The sequence below is a fragment of the Natator depressus genome, chromosome 10, assembly GCF_965152275.1.
Source record: "Natator depressus isolate rNatDep1 chromosome 10, rNatDep2.hap1, whole genome shotgun sequence".
In the NCBI taxonomy this organism is placed as follows: Eukaryota; Metazoa; Chordata; order Testudines; family Cheloniidae; genus Natator; species Natator depressus.
Window position 1 is genome coordinate 16,219,514 of NC_134243.1, and position 20,196 is coordinate 16,239,709.

General features: G+C 43.7%; 1 protein-coding gene across 4 annotated transcripts in view; it reads right to left on the bottom strand.

The window, feature by feature from the left end:
• Positions 1–10,337: 10,337 nt before the first annotated feature.
• Positions 10,338–20,196, bottom strand: part of EEF2K (eukaryotic elongation factor 2 kinase) — a 51,811-nt gene continuing 41,952 nt past the window's right edge. For 3 of the 4 annotated variants that reach the window (XM_074965312.1, XM_074965309.1, XM_074965310.1), the window contains exons 15-18: positions 19,703–19,891; positions 19,099–19,223; positions 16,300–16,478; positions 10,339–13,887 (exon numbers count right to left, since the gene is read on the bottom strand). In XM_074965312.1, coding sequence (XP_074821413.1) covers positions 13,778–13,887; positions 16,300–16,478; positions 19,099–19,223; positions 19,703–19,891 — 603 coding nt within the window. In that variant the 3' untranslated portion in view covers positions 10,339–13,777. Of the gene's footprint in view, positions 13,888–16,299; positions 16,479–19,098; positions 19,224–19,702; positions 19,892–20,196 lie in introns of all 4 variants that reach the window. The other variant, XM_074965313.1, reaches the window with a different exon arrangement.

Below are 20,196 nucleotides of genomic sequence, written 5' to 3' on the forward strand. Positions count from 1 at the left end.
TCCGTATGAAATAACCGCTTGTATCCTTTATTCTTCTCAGCTCTTCTTTTTTCCCCTTGCTTTTTGTAGTTGAGTGGTGCATGCTCAGTCATGGAGAGGTCTTCTACACAGAGATGAAGGGCTGAGCTCTTGCTTCCATTATAGATCCTTTTTTAAAAGAGTCTTTTTCAGAGGGTAAGCTACTTTGCAACTCAGATACATGGTTAAGATCAAAGCAATGACCATGGTAGTAAAAAATAATATTAACTAGCAATAGGCACTAACAGTTAAGTATAGCTAATCAGTATTTTTGCATTTACATTGCATTAATTAGTGGAATTATTCCACAGCCTCAAGCAGATGGAAGTTCTGAAGGGATGTCCCAATGCTCACTAGTAATGTGGATATTCCACTGTTCCAATGTGGCACCTAGCTGAGACAATGGAACATCACAATGCAGTGTCAAGCCTTCCCAAAACAATATCCCAGTACAGCATTGTAATATGATGTCACGATACATATCAGATAATTGCAATACAGTGGAACAATGCAGCTGTAAGCTTCTGTACCACAATGCATCAACCCACTGCTTTGCAACATTGCAATGCAAACATCAAACCTTTGCAACCTCACAATGTGAAGAGGTTCATTGCCCCACTAAAGAAGGCCTGCAGTATGGCTGAAGAAGCTTAAATTGCAGGCCTCTCTTGCCCACGATGTTAAATCTATACAAATAAAAAATAGTTTGGTGTTTTTTTTTCCTTTCCTGATCATCTCTTGCTAAAAAAATCAAAGCCTGGTTCATCTGAACAGCTGACCCTCTAGGCATTTAGAGTTTGATTTTTCTTCTCACTGCTGTGCAGCAAAACAGCAGTAAGTTCACCGACGTTCATAGTATTACAGCAATGTGACCCTAATGCAGGGAAAAAGAAAGAAGAGGGGCGAGGTGGGGACTGGTACTTTGAGTTGGTGTCTGCTGAGGTTTCTCTGTGTCCCCATTAGTGCGCGGAGGATCTGGAGATATTTGATGTCGTTTCAGTGGCAAGGGGGTGGGAGGGAAAATCTGTCTGGCTAAAGGGAGGCTGGAAAGAAGTCTGCATGGAGCAAGACCACTAAATTGTAATCCCCCATGATTTAAGTCTTTAATTTGGACAGTTCATTTAAGTGAAATTTTGACAATGCAACTGCCAGAGCCCTCCCATTGCATGGCCCACCTGACAGAGTCTTAAGTTCCTTTTAATGTCCTGAAATATGCCATTTCCTAGAACCAGGGTTGCCAACTTTCTAACTGCACAAAACCCAACACCCTAGCCCTGCCCCTTCCCCAAGGCCCCTCCCCCTGCCTCACCCCTTCCTTGAGGCCCTGCCCCCACTCAATACTTTCCCCCTCACTGGGCGGCTTGGTCTCCCCCACCCTCACTCACTTTCACTGGGCTGGGGCAGGAGGTTGGGGTGTGGGAGGTGGGGAGAGCTCTAAATGGGGGTGCGGGGTCTGCGATGGAGCCAGAAATTAGGGGTTCAGAGTGTGGGAGGGAGCTCCAGGCTGGGGCAAGGAGTTGGGGTGTGGAAGGGGTGAAGGCTCCGGATGGGGGTACAGGCTCTGGGGTGGGGCTGGGGTTGAGGGGTTTTGATGCAGGAGGGGGCTCCAGGCTGGGTGGTGGGGCCGAGGGATTCAGAATGTGGGAGGGGGCTGCGGGTTGAGGCGGGCGGTGGGGGGTGGTAAGGGTGAGGGCTCTGGCTGGGGGTGCAGGGTCTGGGGTGGGGCTAGGGATGAGGGGTTTGGAGTGCAGGAGGGGGCTTCAGGTTTGGGAGGACTCGGGGTTGGGGCACAGGCTTATCTCAGGCGTCGGGTGACCAGATGAAATGGACAAAATACCGGGACACATGGGGGATGCAAAAAAAAAACCGCCGGAATGGCCAAGGCCACAATATCAGTCAGGACGCGAGACAAAGAATTAAAATTGGGACAGTCCCGATTTTATCAGGACGTCTGGTCACCCTACTCAGGCGGCTCCCGGTCAACAGCGCAGCAGGGGTAAGGCAGGCTGCCTGCCTGTCCTGGCTCCAGGCTGCACCCCGCCACGTAGGAGCCGGACCTGCTGGCTGCTTCTGGAGCGCAGTGTGGTGCTCCAGGACAGGTAGGGACTAATCTGCCTTAGCCCCACAGCACTGCCAGCCAGGCTTTTAACAGCCCGGTCAGCGGTGCTGACTGGAGCCACCAGGGTCCCTTTTTGACTGGGCGTTCTGGTCGAAAACCAGACACCTGGTCACCCTACCTAGAGCCCACCTGCTTCTCTCTCCATTTGATCTCCTGTGCAACTGCCTCAGTGCCTGCCTATTCATTTCTTTAAGTAGCCTGTTGCTTGTTTTGGGCTTTCCGGGGCAGAGAGAGGGGGCTTCTGCTTTTGCAAGCCTATATTGGCTTGTTTGTGTATGTAATTGTTCATTCGTTTAAATTAAATAGCCTGTTGCTTTTCTTTAAGTAGGTTTGTCATTGAAGTATGTGGCTTGTTTTTGCCTTGGTGATTGGCAGTAGGCGGTGCCTCCAAAATGGGATTGGCTTGTTTTGGGCTTGCTGTGAAAAGACAGTGCAGCTTTTTTTTATCTTGTAGACCTGGGAGCCTTGCACAGTGCCCTCCCACAAAGTCCAGTATCCCCAGTCTCTCCACTGCCACAGATCTCTTTCTCCCTGCCCTACACACTGGCCTACCTCCCGGCTTGGGGGGCCTTCTTTCTTCCTCAGGAGGTGCACCCAGTTGGAAATGACCCTGCTCTGGGCTGCTGAGGCTTTTGCCAGCCTAGCTAGACACCTCACCTGACTGAAAATATTCAGGAATAACATAATAACGGCCATACTGGGTCAGACCAAAGGTCCATCTAGCCCAATATTTTGTCTTCTAACAGTGGCCACCGACAGGTGCTTCAGAGGGAATGAACAGTACAGGTAATCATTAAGTGATCCATCCCCTATCGCCCATTCCCAGCTTCTGGCAAACAGAGGCTAGGGACACCATCCCTGCCCATCCTGGCTAATAGCCATTGATGGACCTATTCTCCATGAATTTATCTAGTTCTTTTTTGAACCCTGTTATAGTCTTGGCCTTCACAACATCCTCTGACAAAGAAGGGTTAACCAAGATGAACACAGGTATATTGTGTTATACTTGTTTTCAAAACTGCAACAGTCTCAATACACTCTGTTTAATTCCTGAATGCTCTTTAGAATCCTTTATCCCAGGTGCTGATGCCTCTTTCACTTACACTGACTTCAGTGGGGTTACTCTTCATATCCGTGTGAGAGGAGAATCAGGACTGCAGGCTTTAACTGGTAAGACAGAGCAATTCACCAGGTCCCTCATCTGCTTAACAAACTGGCAGAAGAGTACATATGGAGACAGACTGGACTACTAACCTTTCTGTGATAAAGGACCTGTATGAAGCATGCATTTATATTTCTCAAAGATGTCTGGTAGAGTCCAGATCAACAGACAAAAGTTCAGATCAGATTTGTTCTCCCGGTAGGAAGGACTATCAACATGTACAATTTGTTCAGGATCATTATATGAAAAAGTTACTTATCTATTATTTTATACCTATTGTGCCATTCATCAGCAACTCAGCTTCATTTCACATCACAATGAAGGCTGGGCATTTAGCGCTAGGGGCAGTTTTTGCTCAAGGACTCTAAGAGCAAAATGGGACCACTGGCATATTGACTTAAGCTGTGCTCTCATCATCTTTCCCAAACTAAAAAGGATTGGGCTGTACCATTGCCAGGAAGTGGCACTGAGGATTCAGTAAATGGCACTCTTCATGCTGAATCAACACTGACCCAGTGTTCCAGCATGGTGTTGGGAGCATACTGTCCTTCAGAAGAGATGTATAACTGATACCCTGACTGAGTTGTTATTAAAGATCTATGGATTTCTTGTACAAGTAGAGTTGTTAGCCCTACTCCCCTGCCAAATGAGTAATTACATTCTGCCTCCCTGTATTCCTAGGTGTTTGGACTAGGGGAAGGAGCAGGCAGGCCTGTGGTATGTAATAAGATTACAGTTTGTTTGCCTCTTCTTTCCTTAAGCAATCTCTTAAAGTGTTACAGATCAAGAATAGTTTTAATAGAACACATAGCCCTGCATGGATTATTCAGTCCGGTGGAATGGAGGCTATGCTGTCTTTTTGCTGTCCGAAAATCAGTGCAGGAAGAGATACTACACAGTAATCCTGAATTGCTTTTAGGATTACAACAATCTCAGGATGAAATTTCCTCAGGTTTTGAGTGTAGTGGTACTTTACAATAGGTACCTGAGGCAAACCTATTGCTCAAAGAGGGATATAAAGCCCCACATTCTCTCAGAAAAGGTTTATGTGATCAAAGTTTCTCCTTCCTTGCACAGACACAGCAGAGCTCTTTACCTACCATGAATCTTCTTCAAATGTGACTGCAAAAATAGAGTACTGGATGTGAAGTGTGGGTTACACTGGTAGAGTTATGCTGAAGAAACTTGCATTGTAAATCTATGTCTGGGTCAAGCCATGTCTATTAGTTCCTTGGGTTGTTCACCACCAAATTCACTTGTAAAGATCATGCCCCTAGTTTATCTTTTTCCATACTATGCTCCCATCTGCCACCACCAGTGTACAAATTAGCCCCTGAATGGTAAATCAGTGAAAGTTACATTACTTTACCACTCACACCCATTGGCCAACTTAGTCCACCCTTTATGGTATGCCACCATTGAATTTAGAACAAAGACTTCCATGGAAGATGCACCCTTCACCAAATCTGAATTTTTAAAAGCCAAGGAAATTTCATCCTCTTGATACACACTTCAGTGCCTGCAGGAAACCTGTCACAAACAAATACAGATGCTGAGATCTGACACAGGTTTCTCCGCCCAGCTGCTGTCACAATGTGAGACCCATCAAAACACAAAGAGCAATCACCAGTTGGCTTGTACTGGATCATTTTTTGTTGAAGTTCCAGCTGAAATAGCAATGACAAAAACTCTGGATCCCAGGGGGCAAAGTTTAAAAGCCCAGGAGGGGTTGCAATTCCCTTCTTGGTCCGAGCCTCTGAATTTCTTTATAGAGAGACAATCCTTAGATTATTAGAATTCAGACCATGTAAAAGAAACCATCTTTTCACTATAAAACATTTTATTTCCCATGAAACAACATGAGAGCCCTGTAACATTTCACAGTACGTGTTAGCAGGGACCTCCTTGAGGGGGTGCTTGAATTACAAGGTAATACTGCCTGCTTCATGTGATGCTGAGTTAATTAAAATAAACTATATGGCATGCAGTTACTTGTTTTATTATGCAAAGTCAGAGAAGGCAAGTCAGGCCTGATCAAAGACATGTTCATTGATAGTAAAGCTTTTCCTGATTCTCCCCTCAACTGACGCTCCTACTGACTTAAGTAAGGATGGCAAGATCAGGCCCTAAATCTTATTATCATTCTGGGCTGAATTTACACAGAGATATTTCAAACTGTGAAGAAGGTGAAAGCGGGTTGGATATCAGTAAGTGAATGTGGGCTGTACAATGGGGAAGCCCTCCCTCACTCCACCACCTGAGAGAGGGAAAAGGGGAATCTGTCGTCTCCTTGACTAAAGGATGCAAGAGAGCTTAGGCTGGGAAACTTAGACCTGGCCTACACTACAAAGTTATGTCGACATAAGCCACCTTGCATAGACCTAGATGTGCATCTATTTATGCTTAGATTTGTCCCCACACCGATGTAAGTGCCCTGTTGCAGCGACACAGTAACACCACCTCAGCGAGTGGCCCTGAGACATGATCAATGTACCATGTTGCCTATATCAACTCTAGCAGTCCTCCAGCAGCTTGCCCACTGCCGACTGCTCTGGTCACAGTTGTGAACTCCGCTGCCCACGGCTCACATAAACCGGAAAGCACCACCCTCGCTCCCCCCACACTTTTAAAGCCCAGCAAATGTTTGAAATGCCTTTTCCTGATTGTCCAGCTTGGCGCTCACCTAGAAGCTCTCTATTGTTGTGTGCTACTGACCGCTTACCAGGCTGGCTGCATGCTTCAGATGTGCTCCAGCTTGGAGTAGACAGGAGATATTGCAGGGAACAACAGCAGTGACACGTGAAAGTGAGGAACTGCAGCAGCCATACCAAAAGGCCAGGGAGGCCAACAGTCACTCTGGTATCAAGCTGCAGACCTACTGCTTTTACAAAGATCTGCATGGCATACTTGTCAGACTCCACCACCACCCTGGACGCCACCATGAATACCTCTGAGGAGCCTGAGTCGCAGGCCCTGGCATGAACAGCGAGGATGAGGAAGAGAAGGAAGAGGGGGGCCATGCGTGAGGGTCCAGCTATGCCACGAGCCAGGACCTGTTTGAGACTCCACCACACTCCAGTCAATCCTGGCAGTTGAGCACGGGGGAGCCCGACACAGGGGAAGGAATCTCTCTGGTAAGTGTATAGATGTATTTCACATTACTATGAAGTACTGATGGCATCCCATCTGAACAGGACATAGCTATTGACTTTTCATTAATTTACTCATACTAGAAGAGGTAGTGGTACAACAAAGAGGTAGAGTTGCTATTTGCTGGGTGAGCTATGTGGAGCAGTTTGTTTATGTGCACAGGGATGTCCCTTGAATCCTTCTGTGAGATCTTGATGGAACTTTCATGGAAGTATACTGCAGTCTTCTCCTGAAGGTTTCTAGGGATGACAGCCTTATTTCTTCCTTCCTGGTAGGACCCTTTCCCATACCAGTCGGTGATAACTTTGGCAGGCACCATTGCAGTAAACAGGCTAGCAGCACATGGGCCCGGGCGGCTTCAGGACACCAGCAGCAGCTGGGCTCTCTGGGCCTTTGTCACCCTCAGGAGTGAGATATCAGCTAAAATCACCACTGCCTGTGGAAAACGGTGCCAGTATTCAGTGTCTTTACCTGGTATTCATCGTTTCATGCACCTGAGCAATTCTCTCCTCATTGCCCTCACCCCGGTGCGTCATACTCATCATGGCTGGTTTTGTGAGTGGCACCATGCACAAGCACTCCGAAGCAGAAGTATCAATAAGCATGTCTTGTTTGATAAAACTTTAGGGGAGCAAGGGAAGGGCATTCTGAAGCTTAAGTTTTACTTTCCGTTGTGACTATACCGACAATGGTACCTCTGTGTGTTTTATCTGTAGCTGCTGCTGTTGCGTCCTTCAGGGGTTCCCCCTCCACACCTATGGAACATGACTCAGAGAAGGCAGAGCAAGAAGAGGACTTGGAATGACATTTTAGTGAAATCATGCAACCCAGTGCTGCATTGGTGCATGAGCAGAGGGCTTGGAAGGTGAATATTGCAGACTTTATGAAGAAGGACAGAGCAGACAGAAGAAAGGCACAGGAAGGGGTACCAGGACATAATGGGGCTTCTTTGGCAGCAAACACTGATGCTGTAGACTCCAGGATCATGACTGGCATTTCAACACGCCAATTGTAATCTGCTGTTTGGGAAGTCACTGCTTGTAGCTTTCTGAACAGTCCGTATTCTTAAAGATGCAACCTTCAGTCATCTGCCCTGACCAGCCAACACTGATATCAGTGAACTGTCCCTGGGGATCCACCAGTGCTTGCATAACCATAGAAAAGTAGGCCTTTCTGTTAATGTACTCTCTGACAGGGTGGTCTGGTGCCAAAGAAGGGATAAGCATGCCATCTATTGCTCCACCAGTTCGGGAACCCCATTGCTGCAGATCCAGCCACTATGTCCTGTACTATCCACTATGTCCCAGTTACCCTTGCACAACCCATTTCTGCCCCACCACACATTGCCAAATCATCCCAAAAGACAGTGTACTGGAGGGTGGTGGGTTGCATACTGGGATACCTACCCATTGCACACTGCACTGTGCATTGACGCAGACACTCCAGGTGAGTACGCGCAGCACTGACGCAAGAAGCCAAGTACCCATGCGCACAAGCAATGTACTAACTGCAGCGGCTTTATGCTGACCTAACTTGCGTCGGCAAAAGTTTGTAGCGTAGACGTGGCCCTAGTCTGTTGCACTTTTAAATTCTTCTTTGACACATTAGAGCAGTGGCTCTCAACCTGCGGCCCACGTGACATCCTCAGGGCCATAGAGGTAGTATTGGAAGTGGCCCCCATAACACATTGTGGGGCCACATATGCGGCCCACAGCGATAAATAGGTTGAGAACCACTGCATTGGAGGGTAGTCAGTGCTTCCAACCGTATTCACATGAACCATTCATGGCAAATAGGCTCAGCAGAGCAGAGACTCCACCTCTGGGGTTAAACATGGACAGGAGTGATTGTTCCCCCCTTGAAAGAGGGTATGATGGGGGGAGATATGTGGTATTAGATATTTTTTAGCTAAATACAGAAGCTTGCTTGGAAAATTCAAATGTTATAATCAAGCTGTCTTCTTTGTTAGACTGCTTTACTCTTCCATGATTAGTTAAAGCAGAGATGGTCTGAGCAAACTCATATTGAGATTACATTGAGACTAAAGTCCAGGTCAGGATTTGACCAGGCAGAACTCTTATAAGCTAATCTCATGAGATTTGGGCCCCAAACGGTGGATATCTCATGAGGCCAGCTCTTTCTGTGAGATACCCACCAACCTGGACTGAACAGCAGACCTTCTTGTCACATATGAACGGAAACTAGAAAACAGGGCAGATCTACCTCACAGCCAAAAGCCCAGGTTCCGACTCTCATCCAGGGATTCTAACCTGATCCATCTTCCTGAAATCCAGAGGGATTCAAACATGAGATTCTGATTTTGGCCCATCTCCAAACACTGGTGTCAATCAGGAGTAACTCTATGGAGAGCAGTGGAGTTACACCAGAGTAAACACATCCGAATCAGACCCAAGGGAGTTGTTCAGTCCATGTAATTAAGAGATTGGCAGTATTTCCATTTATATTGCTTAACTGGACTTTTGTGTGCCATCACTGTGATATGAATAAACGTTTCTGAATGAAAACATCTATATTTCTCTTGTTGCACTTGCCTACTGCTCATTAAAAAGACCTGATACCAGCTTCAACTAAAGAATAGATATCTAATGCTGAATTCTACCATTCTTAATCCAGCAAAAGTCCTGCTGACAGTGAATTTGCTTGATTAAAAAACACAGATATAGGCTCCTATGCTACAAAGTCCCATTATTTTAACTACTTCCACCATGGGACAGAGTTGTACTGCTTTAACTCTACTGATATATTTTAGAGTGGTAGCCATGTTAGTCTGTATCAGCAAAAAGAACGAGGAGTACTTGTGGCACCTTAGAGACTAACAAATTTATTTGAACATAAGCTTTCGTGGGATAAAACCCACTTCATCGGCTGCATGCAGTGGAGAATACAGTAGGAAGAGAGAGAGATGTATATATATATATATATATACACATACACACACAGAACATGAAAAAATGGGTGTTGCCATACCCACTATAACGAGAGTGATCAGTTAAGGTGAGCTGCTATCAGCAGTGTGTATATTTATCTTCCTACTGTATTTTCCACTGCATGCATCCGATGAAGTAGGTTTTAGCCCACGAAAGCTTATGCTCAAATAAATTTGTTAGTCTCTAAGGTGCCACAAGTACTCCTTTTTCTACTGATATTGTTCCCCTAGCGTGGATGCAGTTATAATGGTATAAAAGTGCTTATATAGGTATAGCTTATTACTGAAGGAGAAGGGGGATAAGTTATATTGGTAGAAGGCACCTTTATACCTGGATAACTGCATCCACACTAGGGGTTGTATCAGTGTAACTATATCAGTAAAAAAATTACTTCCCTCTCCAAAATAGTTATACTGGTACAAAATGTGTGTGTAGACCAGGCCTAAGATCCTCCATTCTTCTTTCAGACAAAACCCCCATTGCCTTCAGAACTGCACAAAGGTTGGATTACTGCATAAGGATACCTTAGTGGGCATTTTGCCCAAGTTGGGCCTTCAGCATTGGGTCTTAAGTCTCTTATTTTTTTCTACATCACATGCAGATATAATTGCATGTAAATGTGACTGCACATGATACATTTATCCCTTTTGCGAAAACATTCATTTTCTTGATATACAGAGTGTGGTTTTTTCCCTACTCATTTATTACTGACTGTCAAAAGTAGTTGGGATCAGGGATAGATAAAAATAATGTAGAGAATATTTCAGAGCTTGCAATAGTAAATCATAATTGAGGCAAACCAAAAACAAAAAAAATGCAATGATGTGACACAGAATGTGACAAAAAGAAAACTTTATTTGGTAAAGCAAAGCAAAACCAATAAAACTGAATGACATGAATAAGTGATGCAAACAAGCAATTTCTGCATTTCCTACATGCAAAAAAAAAAAGGGGGGGGGGCAATTCTGCTGTCCTGGCTCAGGCAAAATTCCCACTGAAGTCAATGGAATTTATTGCCTAATTCAGTTCTGCAGGTCTTGGCCCCATATTTATTTTTTTTCACATTTTTAAAAAATATATTTTATTTGTTCATTGTGAATAGATTAAAAATAAAGTATGCAGCAAGATCATTCCAGAAAGTTTGTCAAAAAACATACTTTTCTCTTTAAAGGAATTGCATAAAATAAGTTGTGCATATTTCTGTAAACATAAGTTTAACTAAAAAAATTGACTGTCATGTCTGTTGTACACCGAAATAACTGTAAGATACCATGTTTGTGCCAAGAAGTAAACTAAATCACTAACAAAATGTAAGATTTTGAAGACAAAGTATTAACAATGACAATATTTTGCCTGTTGAGTTGTATAACTTGATATGCCTCAAATCTATGAAGAAGTTTCTGTAATTATACCAATAACACAATTCAGTGAATTAATCTGCATGCCAAAAGGTGTTAATAATTACCCTCTTTGAGCCCTGTGTTTATATTTTGAATTTTAACACTCAAATCTCCTCCTCTTTCTATAGAGGGCAAGTGTTTGTAAGCTACATCAACTCTTCTTTGCAAAGGAAAACCACAATGATTAGCTTTTATATCTTTACAATAAAAACATATATTATTTATCTATCTGTATTATTTATTTATATAGTGCCTACAGTGGGCGAGCCACTTGTAGACTGTATGCACATTTTTTCCAATTTTTTCCCGTAGATATACGTAAATGCCTGTCACTATTCCACTGTTTGCAAGATCGAATGATGCAGTTGTCTCTCAGAACTCACATTTTCTTGCAACTGTGCTTCCCAACGGGAGGGAATGAAGTCACTAAGGAAGCGTTGCTCGTGAGCATGCTCACCCCTATCTATGGGTATTACCCATTCTGTGCACTCGCACAGAACTGCACCTGTTCCATTTCAAATGGAGCTCTGTGCATGCTACAGAGGAAGAGGTAGGATTTGCCCCTTAACAATCTCTGCAATTAGATGATGAAAAGATGCCAAAATCTTATACCTAAACTGCAGTTTCCCATTATGAACATCCCAACTATCTGACTTTAAGTAACAATTGGTAATTCTGAGTGTATACTTCCAAGATGGCCCCAGGGAAGACCCACTCTACACACAGAAGAGAAAGGTGCAACACTTTACTGACCCAATCCATCAAATCATGTAACCATGTGCTTTACTGTAAGCATGACAGAAGTCCCATTGAAATCAATGGGCTTCAATGAATCATGTGCTTAAAGTTAAACATGTGCTTAAAATGCTTTGCTGGAGCAATAGTAAATTTTCAACACTCTCTTCCTTTAATAATGACACTGTCATCCTAACCCTTCTGTGCGTCAATATGCACTCTCAGAAGACGGTAAAAAGACCCACCTTACAGCTGCATGTCCCATGATGACAGTAATCAGTCAATCACCTCAAAATCAGAACTAAATAAATAAGACCAATAAATAGATCCAGTTGCTGTACAGATGGCACCGGACTCTTGACATAAAACTATGAGCTTAGACTAAGATTCTCTCTTAAATGGTATCTAATGAGGTGGGGGTGGGTTTTGTGTTTTTTTTTGCAACCAGCACAAATACATTTTTAACAAATAGGTATATAAGGCCTTTTTAATATGTTCTCATTGACTCGTAAAAAACAGAGATCCTTTAGGATATCTTAGCGTGAACATCAGAGGGGGCCAAAACTCAGGTGTGCAACTACAGACTGTGAATCACTAGTACAACAGAAGATGAACTTTGTACCTTTATGGCTATTATTTAGAGAATCAGTACACTCAAATTTTATTGAGCTGCTGAATAGATTATTAAGCAAACAGCTTAAATCTTTTGTACAGTAATTATAGTCTGAGTGCTTTTTACATAACTTACGCACAAAATTATTTAGAATAGAGGGGTAGTAAATGTACATGCATTTTTTGTCAGTTTCTCTAACCTCTTTAAATGTCCCTATTTAGAAATGGTTGGGAAGGGTGTTTCTTAATGTTCAGTGCACTGCGAATGGAGATTTCACTGTAAGAACTAAATGATACCAAGAAATCAGTAGACTACAGACTTTTTTATGGTACCTTATGGGAAGCACATCATAGGTCCAGTAGGGTGATATGCAACTTAGACTATTGTATTAGGACAATAAGATACAATACAAAATGTTGCAAAAAAAAATCTCCATTTACTATTGTGCCTGGTCTACACAACGAAATCAGCTTGACCCAGCTACATCAGTCAGGAGTGTGAAAAATCCACACCCCTGACTGATGTAGTTATGACCTAACCCATCGGCATAGGTAGTGTCTACAATGAAGCATTACAGCAGCAGCTGTGCCAAGGTAGCATTTCAAGTGTAGACTAGCCCTCGGTGAAATCTTGGCCCCATAAAAGTCAATGGCATTTTGCCACAGATTTCAACAGACCCAGAATTTTACCCTAACACTTTTAAAGTACAGGTCTACTACATAAAAATGGCACTCCTATATTCAATGGACCTGCTCTCCCTGTGTGTATTCAGAGTTATGACTGAAATAAGTTTTTACCTCTTTTCAGAGGCCACACAGATATGGGAGAGGGAGCTGGAATGCCTCATCAGGAGAATTGTTAGCTAAGTTCTGATTGCAGAATTTGCATTGTTGGTGATGAGCGACCTAAAGAGAAACCATTTTGACTTTCAAGACCCAGCTTGATTTTCAGGGTGAGTACTTAGAAAAAGCATTTTTTCATTTGCAAACTGAGAAGACGGCATCTGGAATCAGTAAAGGAAGAAAATAAACATGGTGCCCCCAATGATACCATTTTTACAGAGAACTGCATTGGAAAGAGTATTATTAGCATAATTCCATTCCTGATTGCGCCGGTTCTTGGGTTTATTTCACAAGGGGAATTAAAAAAGGGAATTTCTGCATGTATGTTTACATGGAAAATGAAGAAGTGCCTGAAATAAACCAAATACTGATGTAAAAGTGCTTTGAACTTAGAAATGTGTGTTTTTTGTGGGGAGTGGAAGAGGAGTAGTAGTAGTAGAAAGAAGTAAACACACTGATACTCTGCTACGTAAAACAAAAAAGTGTGCAATGCAAGCTGACATCAGCTTCATTTTTCTGAAATTAATCAGGGTCCTCACATCTAACAGTTAAAAGTTATAAAAGATCAAGTTCGTAGATACTGCAGCTTTGATGTATAGGTAAAAGTACATTATAGCACCCCCAAAATATAACCTACATTTGTATACTTTTCCCCTCAGAATAAAGTTAGAAAATTAAAATATGAAAAACATAAATCAGTAGCAACACATAAAAATACTTTTTTTTTTTTTGGCAAAGTAACAGTCTATAAAAATTATTTTTATATACAAGAGCTGCCTCATTTGAAGTTTCATTCCTCCATCATTGCCCAAGCTTCTTCAGCTTTCTGGTAGTACTGATTTGCCAATCTGCCCTTCATGGCTTGTATTGCCGCTTCTGCTGCTTCTGTATACAATTCTCCTAGGAAAAGCAGTTTGAGAGTCATGTCAGTAGGCCAAAGAAAAAAAGTTTCTTCCTCTCTACAATCAGTACAGGTGCCGGAAGTTAAAGAAGGAAAAAAAGAAAAGAAATGGAGGTCAAGTTACAGGGCCAGACCTCAGCTGGTATAAATCCAGGTAGCTTCATTGACATCAACAGAGTTATACTGATTTACACCAGTTAAGAATCTGGCACACAATGTTAAAATTCAGAGACAGGGCTAACTACTGATATGGCAACAGAGTGACATTTTCTGATGTCCTTACAAGGATCATAAATGCAACAGGCCAGTAACCAGCTAAAAAAAGTCTTATGAATTTTATTTGCAAACATCAAGATTACACAGAACCAATTAGCATGTCATGCACTGAGAGTCAAATGTCTGCTCCTGCGAGGTGCTGAGCACCCTAAACTCCCACTGAAGTCAATGATCTTCAAGGAAGCGGAGGGTGCTCAGTAATGCCAAAAGGGATTTGCCACACTGGACCGAACCAGCTCTGATGTTCCACTGTCTAAGGTATCAGCAAAATATCACTTGACAGTTTTGCCTCACATTAGCTGGAGCCATTACAGTTTAACCTATAATCCTACAGCAGTGTTCTTCACTGCAAGACCCACGAGCCAGTGGCGACTCCCATGGACCCTAAATCCGGCTCCCTGTCGATCGCGCTTTACGGTGGCAGAGGGCCTGCAGCTAAGGCAGGGGGTGTGGGCTCTGGGAGGGGGCTCAGGGCTGGGGCAGGGGCTTAATGTGCATGAGGGGGTATTGGGGGCTGGCTCTGGGAGGGGGCTCAGGGCTAGGGTAGGGGCTTGGGGTGCAGGAGAGGGTGTGGGGGGCTGGCTCCAGGTTGGGTGGTGAAAGAGCTATTCAGAACCTGCCCATTGAAGGGACGGCACTTACTTCAGGCGGCCCCAGCCTCACGCTGCTTCTGGAAGGGACCAACGCGCCCCTGCAGCCCCTGGGGGGGGCATGTGGCTCTGCGCACTGCCCCTCTCTGCAGGCACCGCCCATGCAACTCCCATTGGCCACAGTTCCCAGCCAATGGGAGCTGCAGGGGCAGTGCTTGCAGGCAGGAGCAGCGTGTGGAGACCTCTGCTCCCCGCCCCGTATCCTCCTGGGGCGTGCTGGCCGCTTCCGGGAGTGGCGTGGGGCCAGGGCAGGCAGGGAGCATACCCCTTCCTGCATCCCAAGCCCCTGCCACAGCCGAGCCCCTTCCCAGAGCCCACATGCCATACCCCCTCCTGGAGCCCGCACGCCATACCCCCTCCAGCACCCCAAGTCCCTGCCCCAGCCCTGAGCCCCCTCCCAGAGCCACCCCCCATACCTCCTCCTGGACCCCAAGCAATATTACCAATAATGGTAATATTACCATATCAACCAACAAAGAACTCGGAGTGTTCAACCACCTGTGTTGGGTTGGGTTGGCTCTCACACTGAAGGTTTTTTTGCCAAAGTGGCCCCCACTTCAAAGACTGCAAAGAGCACTGTCCTACAGCATTGGCTAACACACAGCTGTTTTATAAGTTGAAAGTAAGCCAGCTCCTAAGTGGTTTTGGGGAGCTGGTAGGAGGAAAGAAAGTTGCTGGCTCCAGAAACCAAATCAGGATTCTTGCCAGCAGTGAGTCCTGACTGAATCTGCCTACCCGTTCCTGGCACACTCTCTCTGCCAATGGCTTCCACTTCTTCTGTGCCCAATCTCCCACTACTACAGAGAAGGGGACACAAATGAGATAGAGAGGGACCAGTTTAGAGCACAGAATAACTACATGCAGGGAGAAAGGCTGCTGGGGGGCTGGCGGTGTGAAGCTGCTGGCCTGCTTGGGTGAGGCCTGGAGCGGACAGTTGGCCCACTCCACAGGGATCCACCAGTGTTCAACAGGGCAAGGTTAGGGATCATTCAGGTGAGAGGGGGAGGTGGGATTCCTTCTGGGTGAGGATGCAGATGAGGAGAGGGACTTGATGCCCAACTCAGGACTCAGAAGACCCTGGAACTTGAGAGAGCAGGGTTCAATTCCTGCTCCACCACAGACTTCCTGTGTGTGCCTCAGCTCCCCATCTATAAAATGGGGATAATAGCATTGCCCTACCTCACAGCGGTCTGGGGAGGATAAATACATTCAATACAGTGAGTGCCTCAGATACTTTTGTAGGTGGGGAGGGGGCACATAAAAACCTAAGATGGATAAAGAGCTTAGAGCCCTCAGGATGAGTATTGCATTCTAAGGCCTAGCACAGCAAATCCATGTCCCCTAAACCCACCCTTCAAAGACCTTTGCAATGGCATGTTAAACATCACCCGACGTGTATCTAGACTCATTCAAATATTAAGGAAAACGGACATACACGGCACTGCCACAGCACACCAACAGGAATTGACCAAGTCAACATCCTACCTGATCTTTGTGGATCCTTGGCCAGGTGGAACCCTCCTGTCATTAGCATCTCAGCTTCCCTTGCCAGGAGCAGATACCGAGGCTCATCCTGAGTTCCATCGTATTCACCCCCTTCGTCATAATCGGTCATGTTCAGTGCAGCATTGTACCAGTGCAGGGCTTCCTTCCAGTCTTGGATTCTGATTTTTAAAATAATTTTTAAAACAGGTTACCCTGAGAAATGAAGAAGTTTTACTTTGGAGCTATAGAGCTCAATCCTGCAAAGTGCAGAGCACACTGACCCAATCCAGCAAAGCACTTAACCATGTGCTTACATTTAAGCAGGTGATTAGTCCCACTGAATATGCATTACAGGATCCAGCCCCCTAATGATGAATAGGGCTAAATTCACTTTACATCCATTTGGGATTCACAGGGATGAAATGATGGATTGCAATGGCTCGACAAGTTCATATTGTTTTTGGAGGCTGCATTCTTGTACTCTAGAATCTCAGTTTTCTTTTAAAAAAATAAGCAAGTCTACAAGCATACAGGCTAGAAAGATAACATTAAAACTGCAAATCAAGTAAAAACTGATGTCTGTCTGAGCCTTAAGAAATAGCTGTGGTGTGAATTGCCCCATTCATTTCAATATGATGTTAATTCTTAAGCCTAATGATAATTTAATATCAGTTTTGTTAAGTGTTTCATTGCTGATCAAAACATATAAGAAATAAAAGGAATGATTATTATTATTAAAAGGGATGGTCGTATTATGAAGATCTGTGCAATCGACTGAGTGGCATCTTGTTTTGGCATCTCAAGTGGGCATAGTTTGGTTTGAGGTTGGATCTTGGGAGAGTATCACAAACACACACACACGATCTCCCTGGATTCTGAGCTGAATGGCTATATTAATATGTCCCATTCAAGGCTGGCATTACTAATAAGACAAAAGGAAGAAGGGTGTAATCCTTTATCCATCACCTGGTGTGTTTGGTACTTAGGAAAATTAATCTAATGTTGTAATTTTTTTAAAATTATGTCATTTTAAAATATACAAAATTAGTGAACAAGATGTTATGTAGTTCTTGGCAAACCACACCTTGTATTTTTGAGTCACAGCCATCCTGTTGTAATTTTGGCTGTATCAGCCTTTTCCATTATAAACTCTGAATTTCAGAGGCTTGCTTAATAGCTTAGCTATAAAAGTTGTAATTAAACTGCTCCAAAATGAGACCAGCCATTTTAAAGTTATAATTAGAGCAGTGGTTCTCAACCAGGGGTACGTGTACTGCTTGGGGTATGCAGAGGTCTTCCGGGGGTACATCAACTCATCTAGACAATTTCCTAGTTTTACAACAGGCTACGTAAAAAGCACTAGCGAAGTCAGTACAAACTAAAATTTCATACAGATAATGACTAATTTATACTGCTCTATACAGCTCACTGAAATGTAAGTACAATATTTATATTCCAATTGATTTATTTTATAATTATATGGTAAAAAAGAGAAAGTAAGCAATTTTTCAGTAACAGCGTGCTGTGACACTTTTGTATTTTTATGTCTGATTTTGTAAAGAAGCAGTTTTAAGTGAGGTGAAATCTGTGGTACTCAAAACAAATCAGACTCCTGAAAGGGGTACAGTAATCTGGAAAGATTGAGAACCACTGAATTAGAGTGCTTGCCACATGAAAAGAGATTTGCCAGTTTAAGACATTTTTCATACATCTTAAAACTTCAAATCATCCTTGATTTAAAATAACACCATCAACTTAAAAATCACACTCTTCTCTGACATTTTTTGCTATCATTATTAAAAGTAACTAGAATGATTGACTGAAAGTGATTAGAAAAATGATTATTCTTCTATCTTTTTCAATGTATTTACTTTGTACATTTTAGAGCACATTGTCTACAGGAAGTTTCAATACTTCCCCTGTGTCAATCTGTCTGTTTCCCCTGTTGTTTGGGTCTTTCACAATGCAACAGGGAAAGAACAATAATGTTTTTTAAAATAGGAAAATGTAATGGTAAAACCCCACCTGAAGTGACTTTTAACTCAATTTTTAAGTGACTACATTTCACACTGACAGTTTCTTATACTCATTTTTTCACTGACCCTTACTTTTTGAGGACCTGGCCCTACTCCCATTAAAACCAACGGCAATTTTACCATTGACCTCAGAGAGGAAAGCCTCAGACCTTACCATAAGTAAGGCGGAAAGTCGCTATAGTGCAGCGAGCTTGTGCAAGCCCCACATAAGCCTTAGTGGAAAATCCTGCCTGCTCCTTTGTGGCGAGGAGTGCCCCATAAAGCAGCAGAAGTGGTGTGGTTCCAATGCGCAGTGACAATTAGACTGCTATGTAGATTCATGAGCCATTGCCCCTGGAGAGTGAGGGTATGCATCCCAGGGTTACTGCAGCTACACTGAGGTCTGGGGGCAGCAATCTCTTAGCCTTATTCACATATACACCAGTGTGACTTGAATATCAGGGCCAAATTCAAATATGCGCACACAGCTCCCATTCACATCAATGAGACATGCAACCCAAGTATCCAAGAGCAGGATCTGTCTCTCAATCTGTGTAACTCTTCCCTTCTGTGGTGATATAATATTATAGTCCAAATTCTGCTCTCACGTACACCAGTGTAAATTTGAAGTATCTCCATAAAATTCAGTAAATAATAATAAATAATAAAAAGCACTCAAGTAAGTGAGAGCCCTGCAATTAAAAAAAATCTTTTGCATGGGCAATCAAACATTCTAACCTATAAGTTATTCATTCAAACACACACACACACACACACAGAGTACCTGTTTGAACCAAGATTTACACCTGTGTCATATGCTCTTGCTACCAGAATCATGGAAGGCCGGTCTCCAGCTTCTGCTGCTCTCAGTAAATAATCAAATCCTTTTACTCGGCTTTCCTCTGTGTCCTTTGAAAGCAAAAGCAGAAACAAATACTAAAATGGATACATCTAAAATTCCATCATTCCTTCCCTTAGTTGTATGTACAACCCCCACAACCCCAAATGAAGTCAACAGGAGTTGAAGGTCTTCAGCACTTTTTGAAAAATCAGGTCCAAGGCCTCCAAGTTGGGCACCAAAAAGTGAAGGACCCAAAATCAGAGGCCAGTTTTGAAAACACAGGCCTCAGTAACTTATCTAGAGCCATGAAATTAATCTGTGGCAAAGACAAGAATAGAAGCTGGTTATATTGTTCCTAGTTCTAGATCTGAATCACAAGACCACCCTTCTTCCCTCCAAATGCATGCCTGGCATCGTTGGATATCTCAGTGACTATACTATTAGTATTATCACTGGGCAGGATGATTTGCTGCTCCTATTCTAGACAGGACACAAACAATCCTAGGATGCTTTACTTTGTATTTTGGTACTTTCAGTATTTCTATACCTCTGAAGTGACCTCTGAAAGAATGTGATGTGGCAGCTGGGAATATATGAGTCCTAACCCAACGATGGCTTCCAGTTCTCCACAATCAGCAGCATGCACCAGGTGAAAAAGAGCGGATTCCTGATCCCAATCCTGATCCTTCGCACAGAAACGTCCAGCTTCGTGATAGCGAACCATGGCCAGATGGACCTACAACATAGCATGAGTGACATTTTATTTAGAAAATTTAAACAGTCATACCAACTGTGGCTCTAATGCAGTGGTTTTCAAACTTTTTTTTCTGGTGACACAGTTGAAGAAAATTGTTGATGTCTCGATGCAATGGAGCTAGGGATGAGGAGTTTGGGAGGCGCTCAGAGCTGGGACAGAGGGGTGGGGTGCAGGGGTGAGGGCTGAGACAGGAACGAGGGGTTCAGGCTGTGGGAGGAGGATCTGGCCTGGGGCAGGGGTTGGGGTGCAGGAGGGGGTCAGGACTCTGGGCTGGGGCCAGATAT